This window comes from Gopherus evgoodei, chromosome 2 (assembly GCF_007399415.2).
Source record: "Gopherus evgoodei ecotype Sinaloan lineage chromosome 2, rGopEvg1_v1.p, whole genome shotgun sequence".
NCBI classification, from domain to species: domain Eukaryota; kingdom Metazoa; phylum Chordata; order Testudines; family Testudinidae; genus Gopherus; species Gopherus evgoodei.
In genome coordinates, this window is record NC_044323.1 from 105,241,591 (window position 1) to 105,262,132 (window position 20,542).

A 20,542-nucleotide genomic window follows, 5' to 3' on the forward strand; every position below is an offset into this window, starting at 1 on the left:
TGGAGAACTGTTGGATTGGGGTGGTAGAAAGTGATTTTGTCCTGAGTTAAGAGGTCTGATGGTATCTGAATACAGATGGTGCGCAGTCACCTGAAGAATGCCATGAACCAGAACTGTTTTAGCCACATGGGAGCTACTAAGGTTACTGTCACTTTGTGCTGCCTGATTTTTCTCAAGACCTGCTGTAAGAGTGGAAATGTATATTACTGCTTGGGATAAGAAACATATCCCTTTTGGAATTCTGGTCTTGGGCTATTAGAAGCAGCACGCCGGGCATTTCTTGTTCTCATCAGACACAGAGATTCTACAACAACTTTCCCCATTGTTGAAAAATACTTCACATCACCAAGTCATGTAGTTTCCACTTGTATTCTCTGGCCAAGTGTCTGCTGAGGCTGTCTGCCAGAGTTTTCTGCATCCCAGTCAGGTGCTCCATCTCTGACCAACCAGTTATCTAGACAGGGAAATTCCTTAACGTCTATTTTTCTGAAGTAGGTGGCTATTACCACCAAACACTTGATCAACACCCTTGATGATGCAGAAAGCCCTAATAGTAAAACCTAGCATCAGCAATGGTTGTTGCCTACAGTGAAACTCAGGTAGCATTTCTCGGCTGGGGGTATTGCAGTGTGAAAGTACACATCCTGGAAATTAAGGGCAGTATATCAGTCCTTCTGATCTAGACAAAGGAGATCAAAGTGAGAGATATCTTGAATCTGAACTTCTTGATGTAAACATTCAGGTCTCTGATGTCCAGTATTGGCCAGAGTTCCCCTTTCTTCTTGGGAATGAGGAAGTATCTTGAATAGATCCCTCTCCCTCTTTGATGGGGTAGCACCTCTTCTATTTCACTGAGAGCTACGCGGGATTGTGGCTCTCTATTGAGGGGAATCACTGAATACAGATGGGGAGGATGAGGTGAGTAGCAGGATAAGAAAGGAACTGTATCATATAGAAGATCTCTACCCATATCTAACACTCCATGATGAGAGATGTTGTTGGAACAGGTGTGATGGAAATGAACCTGATGGTTGCCAAGGAAGGGAAGCGGGGAGATATCAGAGGCTAAGAAACAAGAGGTACGCTGTCCTTGGACACAGTCACATTTCCTGCCTTGGGGAAGCAGGAGAGTGCTAGAACAGAGTGATAGTTGCACCCAAGGACTTCCTTCTTGAAAATCTTTGCCTCTTTCTAGTGTGCTCAGGAGGCCTATATTGGTAGCAAGGAAGCTGTCTCTCATGCAATGGAAGCACAGTGTGCCTGAACTGCTGTTGCTTGAAGGCCAGGTGTAGAACACTAAGGATCCAAAGGTAGTTCTTGAGTCCCTGAGATTTCTCATGGCCTCATCAGTCTTGTAGAACAAAGAGCATCCCTCAGAGGATAGATCTTCCACCATGGACTGCTGCTTCTTAAGTATCCTGGATGAGGGCAGCCACAATGAGTGATGCATCATAACTGTTGCCATCATTGCCCTGAAGGCCATATCTACAGTATCCAATACTGCCCATGCTAGGATAGCTTGGAATTTATTCTTGTGATAGTTTGTCAATAAAGCATTGCATGATACACCAGCTGAAGAGGTGATACTTTACTCAGACTGCTTGACAGTGTAAGGACCTGGGGAGCAGAACCCTGGCCTACAGAACCTGGAGCAACTAATATTCCCATAATGCCACCAGAAGGCCTTGTAAAGGCATAGCCAGGGAGCACTGTGGAGAAGAGATGCTTCAGGAAGTACTTCCCATGAGACTCAGAGTGACAGTGCCCTGCAGCTCTCTGATTGGCCAAGTGTCCCTACTTAACCCCAGGCATTGTGCCAGGAATTTGTCTGGGCAACTACAGAGACCTTGGCCTGATACCATGCTGGACTCTGCCTTGTCTTCTGGTCTCTGAATCACATTGGCTGAGACTTTCCAAAAAATTTCAAAAAAGACATCCAATGTGGAAAATCCAAGTGGTTAAAGTTTGGCAAAGTTATGAGCAACTGAACACAGGGTCTTATAATGGGAAGAGTCAGACAACCGGGTAATACCAGCCCTCTCTATAATAAAGATGCCTGTTAAAAAGTCAACAACCTGGAAAAGGAGCAGCATAATGACAGAAGAAATTTGGTGTTACCAAATGCAAAGTAATGTACATGGGATAGAACAATTTGAAATATTTATAAACACAAATCTGTTCTAAATTGACAATAATTTAGAGAAAATACCATGGGTAAATTTTCAAAAGTGCTTAAATGACTGTGATTTCAGAATCCTTTTTCCAAAAATGACTTATGCAATCAGGAGCCTAAGTCCTATTGACTTCCAATTAAATTTAGGCACCTAACAGCCAGAAGCACTTAATTGCCTTTGCAGATAACTGCAGTTGCCCACTCAATGCCTGGGTGGCTAGCCCATGACACCACCTGTGCTGCAACATCCACACTGTTATTTTTAGCACCCTAGCTCTAGCAGAGCTAATGCATGTCTGCTTACATAGGCTGGGTGGCACTCTCCCAGCTCCAGCGAAGACACATCCTTAGGAATCGTTAACATTCTCAAAACCACCACTCATCTAGCACCTAAGCCCTTAGGCACTTAAGGTTCCACTGGCTGGCATTCTCAAAGCTGCCTAAGAACTGGCATGACCACATAGCTAATGAGATGGTCATAGCTATAGGTCAAGCCAAACCCCCAGATGCTCCGAAGGGGGATTCTCAAATTAAGTGAGGAAACTACTATCCCACCAGTAGAACTCAATCCCATAGGTGTGCTCAGAGCATGCCAAAGACTTGTTACCTTTCACAAAAAGCAGCCAGAGGTGAGCCGGTCAGGAAGTGTGTACATGTTCTGGTGTAGGCAACTCTCTGACACCACATTGTACAAGCTATTACTCTCTGAACCCACTGAGGGGTACCAAAAGAAACTGCACCATCTGCTCAAGAAACTCCCTGAAGAAGCACAGGAACAAATCTACACAGACACATCCCTAGAACCCTGACCAGGGGTATTCTATTTGCTACTCAAGATCCATAAAGCTGGGAATCCTGGATGCACCATCCATCTCAGGCATTGTAACCCTGACAGCAGGATTGTCTGGTTATGTGGACTCTCTCCTCAGACCCTACGCTACCAGCACTCCCAGCTATCTTCGAGACACCACTGACTTCCTGAGGAAACTACAATCCATTGGTGATCTTCCAGAAAACACTATCCTAGCCACTATGGATGCAGAAAATCCCTACACCAACATTCCACACAAAGATGGACTACAAGCCGTCAAGAACACTATCCCCGATAATGTCACGACAAACCTGGTGGCTGAGCTTTATGACTTTGCCCTCACCCACAACTATTTCAGATTTGGGGACAATGTATAGCTTCAAGTCAGCGGCACTGCTATGGTTACCTGCATGGCCCCACAGTATGCCAACATTTTTATGGCTGACTTAGCTGAGGACGTGTTGTTCTCTTGTCTCCTAGCACCCCTACTCTACTTGCACTACACTGATGAAATCTTCATCATCTGGACCCATGGGAAAGAGGTCCTTGAGGAATTCAACAATTTCCACCCCACGATCAACCTCAGCCTGGACCAGTCCACACAAGAGATTCACTTCCTGGTCACTACTGTGCAAATAAGCAAATGTCACAAACACCACCCTATACCGGAAACCTACTGACCACTATACTTACTTACATGCCTTGAGCTTTCATCCAGATCACATCACATGATCCATTGTCTACAGCCAAGCCCTCAGATACAACCGCATTTGTTCCAATCCCTCAGATGGAGACAAACTGACTTCTATCAAGCGTTCTTAAAACTACAATACCCACCCACGAATAAATGGACACAAATCAGACATCAAGAATTGTAACATTCAAAAACCAGTAGGAGAGCACTTCAATCTTCCTGGACACTCCATAACAGACTTAAAAGTGGCAATTCTTCAACAACAAAACTTCAAAAACAGACTTCAATAAGAAACTGCAGAACGAGAATTAATTTGCAAACTTGACACCATCAAATTAGGCCTGAATAAACACTGGGAGTGGCATCAGTCACTACAAAAAATAATTTTCTTTCTGATATTCACACCTTCTTGCCAACGGTTGAGAATGGGCACATCTACCATGACTGAACTGGCCTCATTAGCATGACAAAAAGTAAATTTTCTCTCTGTTGATATTCACCCCTTCTTGTCAACTGTTGGAAATGGGCCACATGCATCCTAACTGAATTGGCCTCTTTAGCACTGACCCGGCCACACTCAGTAAAGCAATTCCCATCTTTTCATGTTCTATGTATTTATACCTGCCTACTGTATTTTCCATTCCATGCATCTGATGAAGTGGGTTATAGCCAGCGAAAACTTTTGCCCAAATTAATTTGTTAGTCTCGAAGACACCACAAGGACTTCTTGTTCTTTTTGCTGACTAACAGACTAACACGGCTACTCCTCTAAAACATGTTCTGGTGGTTAGCCTACTCACCTGGGATGTTGGTTCAGGTCCCTGGTCTGCATCAGGCAAGAGAAGGGATTCATAACTGGGTCTCCCACATCCCCGCTGAGTGCCCTAACCATCAAGCTATTGGCTTCTGTCTCTCTTTCTCTCTAACAACGCTGAAAGGTTTGTCCAAGTGGTTTTGGCTGCTAGAACATGGGCTACCTAAGCAGTTATCACAAGAGAAGCACTCCAACCAGTCAAGGCAAAAATAGCAGTTATCTCAAAAAGATAATAATTCTGCTTTGGGTCTACAACTTTGGAATAAAGTAAATGGCAGTGATCAGCAAAATAAGATAAGGTAATCATTCTGAAAATATGGTAATTTTTAATTGCTTTCCCCATTTACTGCCCATTCTCAACCATGGCTACTCCATTTAACAAGATGAGATCACTTTGGGAAGGAGAGGGAAGAACAGGGGTTTTCAGAATGCACAGACAAAGAAGAGCACTATGTCTTTAAAAATTAGGGTAAAAGGAGAGAAATAGAGCTTGACTCAGAATGTGAGATGTGTGTGCTTACTGTCCCCAGAAACACTGTCAGAAAATACAGTACTTTATATTTAAGGGAACATGGGAACACTAGCTTGCTGTGCATTTACTGGTTATGTGTACCCTGCTATCATGCACTGTTACAGGGGTCAGCAACCTTTCAGAAGTGGTGTGCCGAGCCTTCATTTATTCACTTTAATTTAAGGTTTTGCATGCCAGTAATACATTTAAAATTTTTAGAAGGTCTCTTTTTATAAGTCTATAATATATAACTAAACCATTGTTGTATGTAAAGTAAATAAGGTTTTTAAAATGTTTAAGAAGCTTTATTTAAGATTAAATTCAAATGCAGAGCCCCCAGACCGGTGGCCAGGACCCGGGCAGTGTGAGTGCCATTGAAAATCCGCTCGCATGCTGCCTTTGGCACACATGCTATAGGTTGCCTACCCCTGCAGTATTGTTATCTACTGCTATAGAACTTTTGACCTATGTAACTGTTTGTGCATGGTAGCAGGGTTCACACTTAAGCTAGGGTCTGGCATGTTAGTAGATTTTCTCACCATCTTGCTGCATACTAACTCTCTATAGACAAGCCCATTCTCATCTGGAATGGATAAATCTTGAAAAAAATCTGCCAGATTAGAATTGGAACAACTTTTCAGTTTTGTTAGATTTTGCATTACCACAGTTTACCAGGAAATCAAGGTTCCTGATACTAAGGAATTGTGTGTAGTTAAGATAGCAAGATGATGTTTAAATGACACACTTTTGTAATGTTTATAAACCTTACTTTTCTTTAACCTCTTGCCAGTGGTATTTGGATAATATTGTGTTAGGACCAAATTTATAGAATGGTTGTAATAACATTCAAACTGTGTCCCAAATTTTGCAAATTTAAGGAGCAAAACAAAAACCCCTCATGTCAGTGAATTTGGCACACTGCTGTTTAGCCCAGTTGGTAAAGTATGGCATGTGTATGAAGGTGAGAGTGATAATAATGGAATTCCAACTCCACCACTTAGGAAAGGAACTTTGGATGAATGCCCAGAATGTCTAAGACTACATTCTGTCCTGAGGTATGTGTATAGATCTCAGCCATTGTGTCAGCTCTTCAGCTGATGTAAATTGATGCAACTCCATTGACTTCAGTGGACCAACAACAGTTAACACCAGCTGAGGATCTGGCCTGTCGTGATTTGAGTGTGTGCAGTCAAATGGCAGAATTTGACTCCTAGTCAGACACAATAAACCTGTGCTTAGGCACTGGCTCTTCAGTTTGGGGATCATGTGACAATGTGATGGCATCAATGTGATAGCATCATGTACAGCTTAATAAGCTTGAAGAGTATACTGCTGCACAAGGAAATGTGCTTCACAAGAAGGATTTGAGGATCTGCCTGTGGCTGTGGATTTCCTTAATCAGCCTTATTCAAGCCTTTAAAACATAGTTAATTGAGGATGTCAGTCCTTGCAAAGATCAAATCCAATAAATTCCACCACACTTTTTCCTGTGACCTCAGTGTTGCAGTAGTATCAGCTTCCTTACTGAGGGTGACTAAGGTAATAGGAAGCCACATTTTAAATCTTCACTTTCTGATCTGTATTTCCTATTTGACATCTTTTCTTTTCGTTTATGGCCCTAGGAATCTACTGTTCCCTTGAAATATAAAGTACTGTATTTTCTGACTGTTTCTGGGGTTAGTAAGCAAACAAATTTCACATTCTATGTCAAGCTCTACTTCTCTTTTATCCTAATTTTTAAAGACATAGAGCTTTTAATTGTCTGCACATTCTGAAAACCCCTATTCTTCTCTCTCCTTCCCAAAGCGATCTCATCTTATTAATGGAGTAGCCCTGGTTGAGAATTGGCAGTAAATGGAAAAGAAATTAAAAGTGACCATATTTTAAGAATGATTACCTTATCTTGTTTGCTGACCATGGCCATTGACTGTATTCCAAAGTTGTAGACCCAAAACAGAATTACCTTTTTGTGATAACTGCTACTGTTGCCTTGACTGGTTGGAGTGCTTCTCTTGAACAGGCCTTAAATCATTTTTTTCTCTGGAGTCTGTGAGGTGAACTGGAGCTAACTCTTAATATAAACAAACAAAGTGACCTTTCCAAATTCCGTAGAGCAAATTCCACTTTCGGTTATACTCATGGAACCCAAGCTTTAGAAAAAGCTTTAAAGGTGACTTGTAAAAGGAGAAAAATATTGGGTTGTGCGCTCCTCCCACCTTTTGTGTTGTTGTTGTTGTTTTCTAGTGATGCATACATGAACTAAGGACTTATTTTAACATTTTGGTTTTTTAGCATAAGAACTATCAGGAATGTCAAGTCTAATTTATTGGTTTGCTGCAGGACTCATTTGCGAACCTGGACATGGACTATGAGTTCTTTCAGCACTCACATGAAGAGCTAGAGGATGTTGAATTTCTAACAGACATTTTTCTCCAAGTGTTTCTCAGGCATTTTGGATATACAGATATTAAAAGGTTGGGGGGAGGGATCCTCAGACAGTATAAACTGGCACAGATCCATTGTCCAAAGAGTTTTTTGAATAATCTGAATGACCAAATCATCTCAAGCTTGTTTCATTTGCTTGCTTTTCTGATGTTATTAATCCTACCAGTTCTCCAGTCTTTCACAAAATCTCCCAAGGAAAAAAAGTGAATAGATACACCCAAATTTCTAATATATTAAGATTTTTTTCTGTTTATATCAATGATACAAAAAATGTACAAACTCATTTTTCCTTTTCTCAGATGGAAGTGAAAATCTCAAATAACTGAATTTTGAAGATTAGTTTGATAAAAAACCTTTGTTCTAAGACACAAAAAACGAAAAAAAAATGTGTGTCTTCTGAAATGTAGCTCAATAGTCTACAGTTCTGAAAAATGTCCTCTACATCTTATAAGTAATACACTAATCAAGTAAGGAAATATTTAACTTTTTCTATCTTACTGTAGCACTTTACTTTTTAAAGTCCTGGTAAGCCACACACCAACATCAAGGTTACTGTCAAAAAATGTACAGACATGCTTTGTTGCAAACTATGGTTAGATTTATAAAATACTTTACATTCAAACCTCTTCTGATTGTTTTACTACTTACTATTTGCACTCAGTATCTTACTTCTGTGTAATTATCTCACCACTTGGTATCAAACAGCTCCAGCCTGTTCTCCAAATAAAGCCACAATGCAATTCACCCTCTTTCACATGGAGAACCAAAAATTAAACATTAATAGGTGGTAAATTACACGTAAGTGCTCACTGGTACATCCATTTGCACATACGTTAATATTTTTAATTACTACACTCATTCTTTAGATCAGTTTATTGGCACTAGAAAGAGTTGAATGATTATTTTTGCTGGTCTTCATGCTTTTTGATTTATCTACAGTACCTTCTTTAATCTTTTAGCAGTATCACAATTCTTTTGCTGACATGGATTGTTGGTTTTTTCTGTATCTAAAGAAGAAACTGTAACAAAACATACTCTACTTTACAAAGGAACAAATACACTGAAATCAACATTAAACTTGCTAGTATCCCAAAAATATACTTAAAGGTTTCTTTTCAAATTTATAAAATTACATTTCTGATTATGCCTGAAGGAGCTACACAGAAAATAATTTTTGCATGTTCAGATGTCTGACTAGTAATACTGTCTTAAAGAAATAATCAGAATTTTCCTCTCGTGAACATATAATTAGATCATGGTGAACTTAAATATTATTTGATATCTCTTTTTTTTAAAAAGTGTAATTGGAGGCAATACTTATTTGCAGATTTTGATCTCTAGGAAATTAGTAATCTTAGAAATCTACCAATGTTGTAAATATTCTTTCAATTCAGATGAGTAATCCATTTGAGAATTATTTAACTGGAGTGGCTGTTTAATTAAGGCATAGGTCTTAATATATCACTCTTGGGTTGATGCTTTGAGTGTGTGGCCAGGCAGGACCTCCAAAAGCTCAAAGTTTTGATCAATTGTTTCTACAAGGAACTTCTTCAGCCTTCCCTGAAGAAAAGCCATGATAATCCCTAGTGCTTCCAATGATCAGTTCCTTTCTAGTGAAAGACTAATAGTACAGTAGAATATAACAAGGATTACTTCAGCAACTCTAGTGCTTCAAAAATGATTGCCTTATGGATCTACATTCTTGTGAAACATGCATGCTCTATAGGTATAAGTGCCTAATGCCTGAGCCTGAATGCATAACAATGGACTGCAGCCCTAGCTACCACTCTGTTCCTTTCATTTTCTCAAGAATCCTTATACAACTCTGACATGAAGAACGGTGAGAAGCATGGATCCATATAGGCAAATAATTACACTCATGAAATCATCTGCCTGTACAGATCCACATTCTTGGGAGATTAACAAGCACTAACAACTCAATATGATGGAGGGCCAGAAGAAATATTAATTAAATAGAGATTTTACTCTAATGTAAAATGCTGGGAGCAAGTTGCCAAGTCAAGAATATGAAATGTATGAATTGAACTCCTTTTACCAACAGCTTAACATTGCTCTGTAATGGAAACATTTCTGAAATATGCATTAGAAGCTGCTTAAATCTAGTAAAATATGTTCCAAGACTCTGAACACCTGCAAGTTCACAACAGGTTTGTTTGCACATTTTGATCCATTTAATCTCGGATAAGAGATCATACCATCTGTGATTTTGATAAGCCTCAGACAGTCCAGGACAGGGGTTCTCAAACTTCATTGCCCTATGACCCCCTTCTGACAACAAAAATTACTACACAACCCCAGGACAGGGGATCAAAGCCTGTGCCCAGCTGCCCCGGGTGGGGACGGGGGCAAAGCCAAATCCTTAGCCCCAATGCTCTGGGTGCGGGCGCCAAAGCAGGAGGCCTGTAACCCTGGGCCCCACCGCCCAGGGCTGAAGCTTTTGGGCTTTGGCCCTGGGCGGTGGGGCTTGGCCTTTGGCCTCGGGCCCCAGCAACTCTAACACCAGCTCCCGCTGGTCTAGGAGACTTGCATGTTGTCTTAGTCCTATATACGTAGTCTAGACAATAGCTAAGAACTCTAAATATCTAGGTTATATAATTTAAACTCCCCCTAGCAATGACTCAGATTTAGAAGAGAAAAAACAGTAAACTATTAATGACTGGTTTGGTGAAACATTTAGTGTTTTTTCTTTCGAACACTACAGTCTTTGACGGACTACCCATGCTGGGCATTGTATTTTCTGCTCAGATTGTTTTAGCAAGTGTTCTTTGTCAGGAAGAATGTTATATTTCCTTGACCCTGAGACCATACAGAGACTGACTTCTGCATTTACTAAAATCTGCCATTTGCAAGGCGGGTGGCAGATTTGGAATTCAGGACAAATCGTATGAAATTCGCTGTTTTTGTCAAAATGAAAGTTTACATTTAACACTGGCATTTTACTGGAATAGACTGCACAATGGATCCCTCTTGAAAACTGAGCTCTCAACAAGAAATCTGGGTAGGGACCAACACAGCTACCTTGACATCTTACATCTATTGACAGCACAGCCAGACACTTGGTAAACATTCTTAAGGAAAAAAGTGTAAAGAAAAATACCCTATATTGAGAGGAATCTTCACTCAAGCCAAGCCTCATATAGTTTTTGATCAATAAGACAGATGAAAATATGAAAGTAGGCATCCTTTACATTGAAAGCCTAAACCTACTGAGTAAACTCTTTTCTTAGATCCAATATGCCTCTTATTTTCTTTTTCCCCCTCCCCCCCACACTGGGAATAATAAAGAATGTGGATCTAGTCCAAAGTCTCAAATGAGACTTAGACTCAGTGCTGCAATGCCTAACGTTTAGGTCCCTGCTGCCTAAGGCATTCCACAGGCCAAGGTTAGCTATCCAGGTTCCTTATACAATATAAGGGACATGTTAGGGTCCTAAGAATGGGATTCACAAAAGCCAGCATACTGAGTAGGGAGCTGCCTAAGCTACCCAACTGCAAATTTTGGGGATGGTGGCAGGGCCTAAGCACCACCCCACAAAATGACTTAGCCACCTAACTTGTGGCATGTTCCTCTGCTTGAGATTCCCTCTGCTTAAACATTCTCGTAGAGTTAGGTGCCTAAACCAAGGCAGTCCTTTCATGCAAAAAGTGGTGGTGGGACCTGTTGCCCGCCCTTCCCACAATCCTGTGGTTAGTGCATTCACCTCAACTAGGGAAGAGACAGGTTCAAAACCTCATTCAGCCTGCTGTTGAACAGGGACTTGAACATGGGTCTCCCATACTCTAGGAGAGTACCATAACCGGTCAGTCATTCTCTGTCTCCTTGATCCAGTGAATAATTATGTATTTTACAAAAAGTGAAAGAGAGACTGAGTTTCACCTCAAAATACTGCATAGCTCAGAGTTTAGAAAAGGGAAGATCTGGGTTTAAGCTTCTGCTCCACATCAGGAAGTATAAGGATTTGTAGCCAGGCCTCTTACATCTTATGTGAGAGTTCTCTAACCACTTGACTACAGGGTATAGGGGGCACTACTACCATCTCCTCCTCCACGGGCACAAACTGGACCATGATGCAGATGAGATAGGTGGGGAATGCCTAATTTGCAGATTCCACTGGGACGTAAGAGATTTTACACATGTCCACTAGCAGAATGCTAGGCACACAGAGACTTTAGGAGCCTAGAGGGTTAGGCAGCAGCTGCAAGGGGGTTTTCAGAATCTAATTTTTGGCATCTTTGAGAATCTAGCCCTCTGAGTCTTATTTTCTTGTGATACACATTTGTAAGGATTAGGAAAGCCACCTGGAGTGATACTGAACAAAATTTCTTTTGTTAAAGGATTCAATTGTCCACTGAATTTTAAGGAAAAATTACATGGACAGCTGTCAAATTAGAAGATATGCATGACAACTGCGGCAGCCAGCCAGCACAGCAACCACTGGAAGCTCCTTTGTCAGCTGCAACAAGAAAGGAACTGACCACTGGTGACATCTTGTATCTCCATAGTGTTCTGCAGGGGCTGTTTGTAATGCCCCTGCAGGAGCTGTAACTTTACGCTATATAAGTTCCCTCTTGGCCATGTGCTTGGAGCCTGGACCAAAGAAGGGGAATCAATTAGGATAGGTATCATTTTCTCATCTCCTGGTGATAGTTTTAGGTAGCCTAGCAAATTCTTGACAATTTTTCCTGATAAAAATATACATCCTGAAGGTGATGTAATATACTCTTATTTCCACAGCTCAATGCCAAATCATGGAAAATCAAGTAAAGCTTCAGCAAAATGATTTTACTCCAACACAACTATGCTGAAGCACGTTGGAGGCAGAGGAATGGATTCTTCAACCTCAATTTGTGCTTTAGGGCCCTTCAATCTACTATCCCTCACACCCAGTTAATTTGGGGATAGGAACAGTAGCAGACTTTTAAGCAAATTATTAAGGCTTTGTCATAAACCTTGCCACCAGGAGCAGAACAGGAACTGTACTGTGACTCTCAGTCACACAGTGGTCCCTCCTTGCTTCAGGGAAAACAATCTACACAGGCCTGGCACAGGTTACTTCCCCGGAGGGCTGAGTGGCGGGGGGGGCGGGGGGGGAGGAGGGAAAACAGTGGAATGCTTTTGCTAACTCCTCAACCATAGCCTCCCTTCCTCCACACACATGCGTAGGAGGGGGAATAACAGCCCCACAGTAGCTGCTCTCCCACTGCACTGCTCCTCACAATATATGAAGGGGGCATATTATATCCCTTTACTTCCCTGTGTGGGCATGCCTCAGGGATCAAAATCTCACTCTATGGTAAGACCAACTAAATAATTGTGTCTGTGGGTAGATGCATAAAAGTTCCTAACTTGGTTCGTGGGCTATTGTGAAGGATATTTTTTGCAGTCAGACATCTGAATTTTCATAATTTGTACATGGATTTACCACATAAATTATTTTTATATATTTTGTTGCAATCTAGATAATTCTTTATGAATTAAACACATAAAATGCTTTCAATAAGAATAGTGAAGATATTCCATGAAATAAACTTTGCTTCACCATGAAAACACTAAGTAGTCTTTAAAAGATCAATAATTTTTACCTGTAAAAGTAAAGAAGATTTCATTTTGTAGACCTGCTTTCTGCATTTTTACATGATGGCACTCTGACTTGAGTAAAGTAACCTCACAAGAAAGTTCAATGACAAGTTTGCTTAGTATTTGAAGCAACTTCTTCTCAAAGGATATATTGTAGATACTGTTGCAAGGTGCTGCATGATACCGGGCTGTAAACTCATAGTAAAAATTAGGATCAGAATAAGCTGCAGGTGAAAGAAAATACAAGATACTGAGAGATGCACATTTAAACATGAAGGTTAAGTTAAAAAAAGACAGTATTTTTGTGTATTTCATATACAAAAGTGATTTACATCCCCATTGAAATTTTAATGAAGGATTCATGTGTCAGAGAACAATGGAAAATACTTTACAATTCATCATTCCTGTTTCCACAGATAAATATCACCTTTCATTTTGCAAAACATATCCTAACAAGGACAAAGACCCTACATATTTTTGTTTCACTTTCAAGGAATGAAGAGATTATAGTGTAAGTGCTTAAAAATATAAAGTAACAAAGATAATAGCAGTTTCAGAAGACATTTCAACATGAGGTGCAATTTATCATCACAGGCATTGCATTTAATAATATATAATTATAATACAGTACTCTGCACCTTCTAGTGAGAACCAAAAAAGCTATTTTAAAGGGCTTTAAGATTGATTCCTGTCCCCCAAAATGAGATCCAAGAGACCGCTAACAACTGAGCTCAGCAACACATCCCTCTAGATCAGTCTCTCTGCTGGTCCTGCTGAATAGCTGATATGGCGGAGGGGGGTGAGGAGAGTCTCTTCTGCTGCAATCTGTACTGAATTAAAGTTAGCTCCCCTAGCTCCCCACAATCACAGTATTGCACATGGTGAAGGGGGTCAAGACGACAGTAGGGGTCACAGATTAAATGGATGGATCACAAGGAGACAGAAATAATGGAAGCTAAAGAAAAATAAGCAGGGAGGCATCAGAGCAATAGAGAATGAAGGAACAGAGAAAGGAGAATGGAAAAATCAGTGATACAAGGAATACATGACAAGGAAAAAGAGAATGTGGAGACAGTAGAGAAATCAGGTAGCTGGGTTAAAAAACAATGCCATACAGACTACATGATGGTGTACTGGTACCCATTTAGAGATAACTCACTAGACCGTTCACTGCTTGTTTATAATGCAGTATCCCATATTCATTCTGAATTTTTTTAAGCCATATCATCATGTATTTTAATACATTTATATATAAATTATTCCTGTAAATTGGGAGACCACATCTGCTTCTGTCCCCAGGTGCTGTATAATCTGGAAGCCCTGTACATTTCTATAAAAATAATTTTTCTTTCAGACATTTAGATTGGAGCCTTGTTGTGGGAAACAAGCAAGTTGTACCAAGACTGAAAGATAACACTAGAAAATAGATGCTGGGAACAATAAATTCTTCAGCATTTTGATCATGAAAAAATAAAATTCAAAAGAAGTTCCCCCTTTTCAGCTTTGTTCAGCAAGTTGACAAACTACTAAAACAATCAGACTTCTTTTTAAGGCTGGAGATAGTGGGCCAAATTCAGGTGAATTTAAAAGCAGGAATTAATTTGTCCTATTTTGTTCTACTCAGTGTTTCTAAGATAATACTGGCTTCAACCCAGTTCCAATTGAAGTCAAAAGGAGTTTTGCTATTGGCTTCAGTTGGAATAGAATCAGACCCTAAAGGAAGAAAAGGGGAACTGGTAATGAAGAAATATAATTTTATCTGTAATACTTGTATTTCAGCAGAATCAGGGGGCACTCTGCTATATCATGCAACAAAATTTACTCTGAATAGCGAAGCAGAATTAGCACGTTCTATAAAAAATGCGAACACTTTATATTTCATTACACAATATTCACTCAGAAGAGCATGACTTACTTGACAACACTGTAAAAACAAAACTGAATAAGAGCTTTACATTGGTGTAAAGTGTGTCCCAGTGACTCTCCTGAAGTCCCAGGAATAGGAGGTAAAAAAAGAAAAAAAGACATTAAAATAAATCTCCAAAGGAATATTCAGCATGAAATGAAGTTACTTTGGCATAGTTTTTAAGAATTTTCACCCACCCAGTTTTTCAATCTTCTATTTTCCACTTATGTTTTATGTTTTCTTTTAAAAGCAGAGAGCTATGCTTAATTTCTCAATCAAAAGACCAGAAAATTTCCTTTAAAGCACTGAAAATGACAGTCCATGAATTCTCTGGTAAGTGACAATTAACAGCAAATTACTAAAAGAGGTACAGAATTCTGCAACTCTACTCAAATTAAATTAAGCTGGCCTATCAGAATTTCAAAACATCAACATACATTTTAAAAGTGAAAGAAAAAATGTTTTTGTACTGTAAATTAACTGTTTTTATCTCTTACCATAAATAACATATTTGAGCAAATAGTTTTTTTCAGTCTGCTCTGCAGTTGGTTTAAAAACGAGGGAACAAGTGTAAATTCCACTCATGTCGTATTTGAAGTGTCTGAATATTAGGGTTCCTGTTGGTGTTATTTTCACACTGCTATTTTCTAGTAAATAAATAAATAAAACAGTACAGTGAGTTTAGCTTTACTTTTCATTATAATATGGGAAAATACAAAAGGAGGAATCTGAATGGCTATGGTTCCAACCAGGCACAGAATGGTACTTACAGCCTTAATACAAGAAGGAAGCTCACCAGTAACTGTAGTTTTTGACTGTATTACCACTGCATATTCACCATTATAGATAGGTGCCCCAGTACTGCTGAGCTTTTGGAATTTCACACAAGTAGTGCTCACTGGGCTGCACAGGCACCCTCACACAAAAATGTTCAGTTATAAAAGCATGTTATGATCCCAACCATCTCAGTTCCTTTTAGTAAACTATAACTTCTCATAGTAGAGAACTCCCAGAAGAGGAGAATGTGGGCAGATAGTCTGAATAGTTACAAGCAATACAGTAAGAATATATATATATTTATTCCACAGTTACTGGTAAGTAATCTTTCTGACAATTACCCCCACGTATTACTAGTTGTGGAAGTTTAACAATTATCAGAACTCCAAAGTAGGTAGGCTAAAAAATTATAATTTAACAAAGGACCACAAGACAAAGTTTCCCAAAATAAGTATCACATAGAGATGCTAAACTGAAAGAGCAGTGCTCTGGACATGTGTATACAAGACTTAAGGTAGCAGTTGTACAGATGTCTAGGATGGAAAGAAGGCTTGAGGCAGTAGATTGAGCTCTTAAGATATTCAGATACTGACAGCCAGACTAAATAACAACAGGTATCAAGGCAGACTCTGATTCACTTTGATAAAAACTGCATGGGAATAAATAAATAAACTAGTACAGTGTCTGCATTTCTGTCTGCATTACCAAGGGCATAAAACATTTAGTGGACTTCCCAAATATCTTAGTCCAGTCAAGATGAAACATCTATGCTATGGAGCCTAGAATTTTCTAGTGTGAGTGAGGTTTTCGGAAAAATATTGAGAAATTAATGGCCTGAATCAGGTGAATTTCAGGGCCGATGCAAGGATATTTTGCGCCCTAGGTGAAACTTCCACCTTGCACCCCCGTCCCCTTCCCCCTTAAAATAAATCACATACATTATACACAATACACTGTCACAGAGTAACATGTTATAATTTAGAATTTATTTTTTCCACGCTTTAAGTTTAGCAAATTTAGAAACAAGTTCCTCCAAGTCAATGCTGTGAGCAATGTCATGTTCTACTGACAAGGTAGATAGCTCAACAAGTCTTTGTTGCAACACTGATGTTCGCATGTATGTTTTTATCAACCTGAGCTTCAAGAAGCTTCGCTCACCACTGGCCACAGAAACTGGGAGAGTCAAGAGGATGCAAAGAGCAGTAAACTGTGTTAGGGACACTATCTGTCAGCTTATTTTCCCATATGAAGTTCAATACATCTTGCGATGATGCACTCTTTTGGACTCGTCTTGCAATAGCTTGCAATTCACTGCACAAGTCAAAGGCATCAATATCTTTGGATTCACCATGTTGCAAAGCTTGATCCAGATTCAAGCAATGTTCCATAATTTGCTTTGGTGTTGTGTTTTGCAAAATATGTAAACATCATATATGAAGCCAAATACTACACTAATTTGCTGCATCAACGTGAATCTTTCTTCAACCAAATTTATTGCTGTTGTCAATGACTGCAAAGTAAAAGTTCACTTTGAATTTTTCTTTCGGATTATAAATAAGTTCGTCATCTGCTTCATATGTGAGCTGCTTCCTCTTTTTTCTAATACGGATTGGATCTGGTTCAAAAAGTGCCAGTACATCCAACTCCTCCGCAAGTTCACCTGCACCTACCAATGTTTTCTCAAAGCCTGCATCACTTCTGTGGCCCACAAGAAATGTCTTGGTTTCTCCAAGTTGATTAATGGTGTCACATGTTGAATTCTTTCGCCTGAAGTTGTTTGCTAGCCTTGTTGATCTCAAACAATATGTCATACCACAAAACAAGAGAAACAAGAAACTTGAAACTAGACATAGCTTTTGTAAGATCCTTTGCATCAACTCGTGACACTGTCAGATGATCTTGTTAGAGTAGTGTCTTCATAGATGTCTGTCTATCAGAACATCACAGATGTCACCAAGCTGATAGCGAAGAGGTTTCAAGGCATCAATTCAACTTTCCCATCTTGTTTCGCTCAATGGTTTAACTGTGAAATTAGTTACGTGGCGTGATAGAACTTCCCAGCGATGTGCAGAGGTTGAGAAATACAAATAGACATGTTGAACTAAACCAAAGAAGGCGGCTGCCTCCAAGTAACACTTTGCAGCATCATTAACAACCAAATTAAATGAATGTGCACTGCAAGGAACAAAAAAGGCTCTTTGCTGGACACCATTTTCTTTCCCTTTCATATTGCTCCCATTGTCGTAGCCTTGACCACGCAAGTTCTCTATAGGCAGCGACATCTCTTATAACTGGTGAAGAGTAGTTTCTATCATACCAGCTCCAGCTGTCTCCATAAGCAGCACAAATCCCAATAAATATTCCTTAGCATATTGATTCAGTTTCACTCTCTGTCTCTGAAGTAGGCCTATCCATTAACCAAATGACCATGGCCCATTTGTTCAACATAGCTTGCAATCTACAATCTAGAATGATCAAAAAGTATTTTGCAGCACGAGCAGATACTAGGATTTTTTTTTATGGCATTGGATAGAAGCTGAATAAGCACATTCTGTATGTGTCTTTCCCTAGGTAATGTACATGCATCTCCTTGTCCTTAACCCTGTGAAGATGCTCATTAATAAGCGGGTCAAACAAAGCTAGATATTCAACAAATTTTAAGAAGATCCTATTACCAGAAATGTGCAGTTTTTCATGTGTTCCCCCAAAAGGCCAGGTTTTGCATACCAAGAACTCTGACCAAAGCAATCAGACATTTGCTGCCGATACTTTTCTTCTTGCTTAATGAAGTGCAGATGTTCTTCATCAACTGTTTTCTTGTATTTCAATCGCAGTTCAAGTTCCTTCCATGTTTGAACATTTGTCAAATGTTGACTGCTTTTCTTGTGCCCTGAAAGAATTGCAAACATGCTGTTCCAATCCCTTGAGCTTTTTCAGAAAGAGATGATGTGCCAATAGTACTACTGCCAAACAACTGGCGGCAGAAGCAAAAGACAGAATCACTTGATGTGGAATACTGCAGCCACTGACGCTGCATTTCTTCTCCATTAACAAGCCTACGTTTGTTATAAATTGTTGAGAATTTTCTTTGCTTACTATATTTGGGAAAATCAAACTGCTGAACTTGTTCCAGCCCATGTTCCACCAGAATTTGTCGGACTTGATCATCACATTTGGCCCAAGTAGCAGGATCACTAAAGCTTAAATTCAAATGAGTGACATTTTCACTTTCATGGTCTTCCAAGTTTTGATCCTCATGTGTCTCATTTGATTTGTCTTCAATATTCAGATGATGTTCTTCAAACTCTTCTTCAACTTGTGAAACTGTCATTTCCACCTCCATCTCTGCTTGATTCTTTGGCATTGAACTACTTTCATCTCTGGCCAGAGTATGGAGATATTTCAGAAACAAACCTTCTTGCTTTCTTTCTTCTTTTTGCTTATAAGCCTTCCACTTACGAAATTGTGCCCCAGACAATTTTTTTTCCATCTGCCATGAGGCTGCATCAACTGAAAACGAAAAAATGAAATTTTATTCCTATCAGTTCTTTTTCCTGTTCACTATTAAAAGTAAAGGATAGAGCAGTGGTTCTCAAAGCTGGTCCGTCACTTGTTCAGGGAACACCCCTGACGGGCCAGGTTGGTTTATTTACCCGCCGCACCCGCAGGTGCGGCCAATCGCAGCTCCCACTGGCAGCAGTTGGCCGCTCCAGCATATCCGTTGGCCCGCGCCGCTTCCCGCGGCCCCCATTGGCCTGGAATGGCGAACCGCAGCCAGTGGGAGCTGCAATCAGCCGAACCTACAGACACAGCCGGTAAACAAACCGTCCCAGCCCGCCAGGGGCTTTTCCTGAACAAGCAGTGGACTGGCTTTGAGAACCACTGGGATAGAGAATACATGTCACTTACTATGAGTCACTATTTGAATTTCGTCAACTGTTTGACATAAACATTGATTAAGAGATCAAGATGACTTTCCCTTAAAATTAAGCAATGCTGATTGTAATCAGAACTACACTCTTTTTAGTCACGTATACTTCCTTCCTTCATTCTTTCATATCAAAATCTGACTGGGAGTGCTACAGAATCCATTCTGTCCAACCAGCCATGCACCTCCAAATGATTAAAAACATCAAATGGTATAAACTCAATTTGAATGAAAAGTTCCATTTTCTAACTAAACAGGTCACACTCTGTTAAATGATTGCCAAGTGCTCTCTGTGGTGGTATGCTCATCTGCTCTAAATGCCTGCTAACTTCCCTGTGAGAATCATCTTTGACTTTGATCCAATGAAAGCAGGATGGAAAAGCCCCCCCCCCCCCCCAAGAAGACCTAAGACATGATGGCTGGATGACATGAACAGACACCTGTCCCTCACAGGCACTACCTCATAACATGCCAGTTTTGCTCAGGACAGAATATCATAGAGGAATATTACGCATTCAGTAGTCTCTACACTGGCCAAGCAACAGCATGACAACTAACCTAACCTAACCAGTCCATCCAACTTTTTTGACTGCTTCTTGGGCACTGGCGAGGGATAGCAGTGCCAGACTGAGCCCAATGCCAGGGGTGCACAACAAATCTACAAACCGAGGTGAGGTACTGGGCCAAGAGTCCTGCCGAGACTGCAGTCCTGCGCCAGGCGGAGCGCAGCCTCCATGAGGAGAGAACTCAAATGAATATCACGCTTCTTCTGCATGATTCCCCCAAGCATTTCAGGCAGCTGCTATGGGGGTCACTCACAGGTTTAGGCCTGTTGCAGGCATAACATAGCAGCAGGGCTTAAAACCCAGATACCGGATATGACA

The 20,542-nt window shown here is 40.2% G+C and overlaps 1 protein-coding gene across 1 annotated transcript in view; it reads right to left on the bottom strand.

Annotated features, from left to right (window-relative positions):
- ZPBP (zona pellucida binding protein) overlaps positions 1 to 20,542 on the bottom strand; it is a 68,020-nt gene that overhangs the window by 18,615 nt on the left and 28,863 nt on the right. Inside the window, 3 exon segments of the mRNA XM_030549397.1 lie at positions 8,391 to 8,467; positions 13,053 to 13,271; positions 15,451 to 15,600. Of these exon segments, the coding sequence (XP_030405257.1) occupies positions 8,391 to 8,467; positions 13,053 to 13,271; positions 15,451 to 15,600 (446 nt within the window).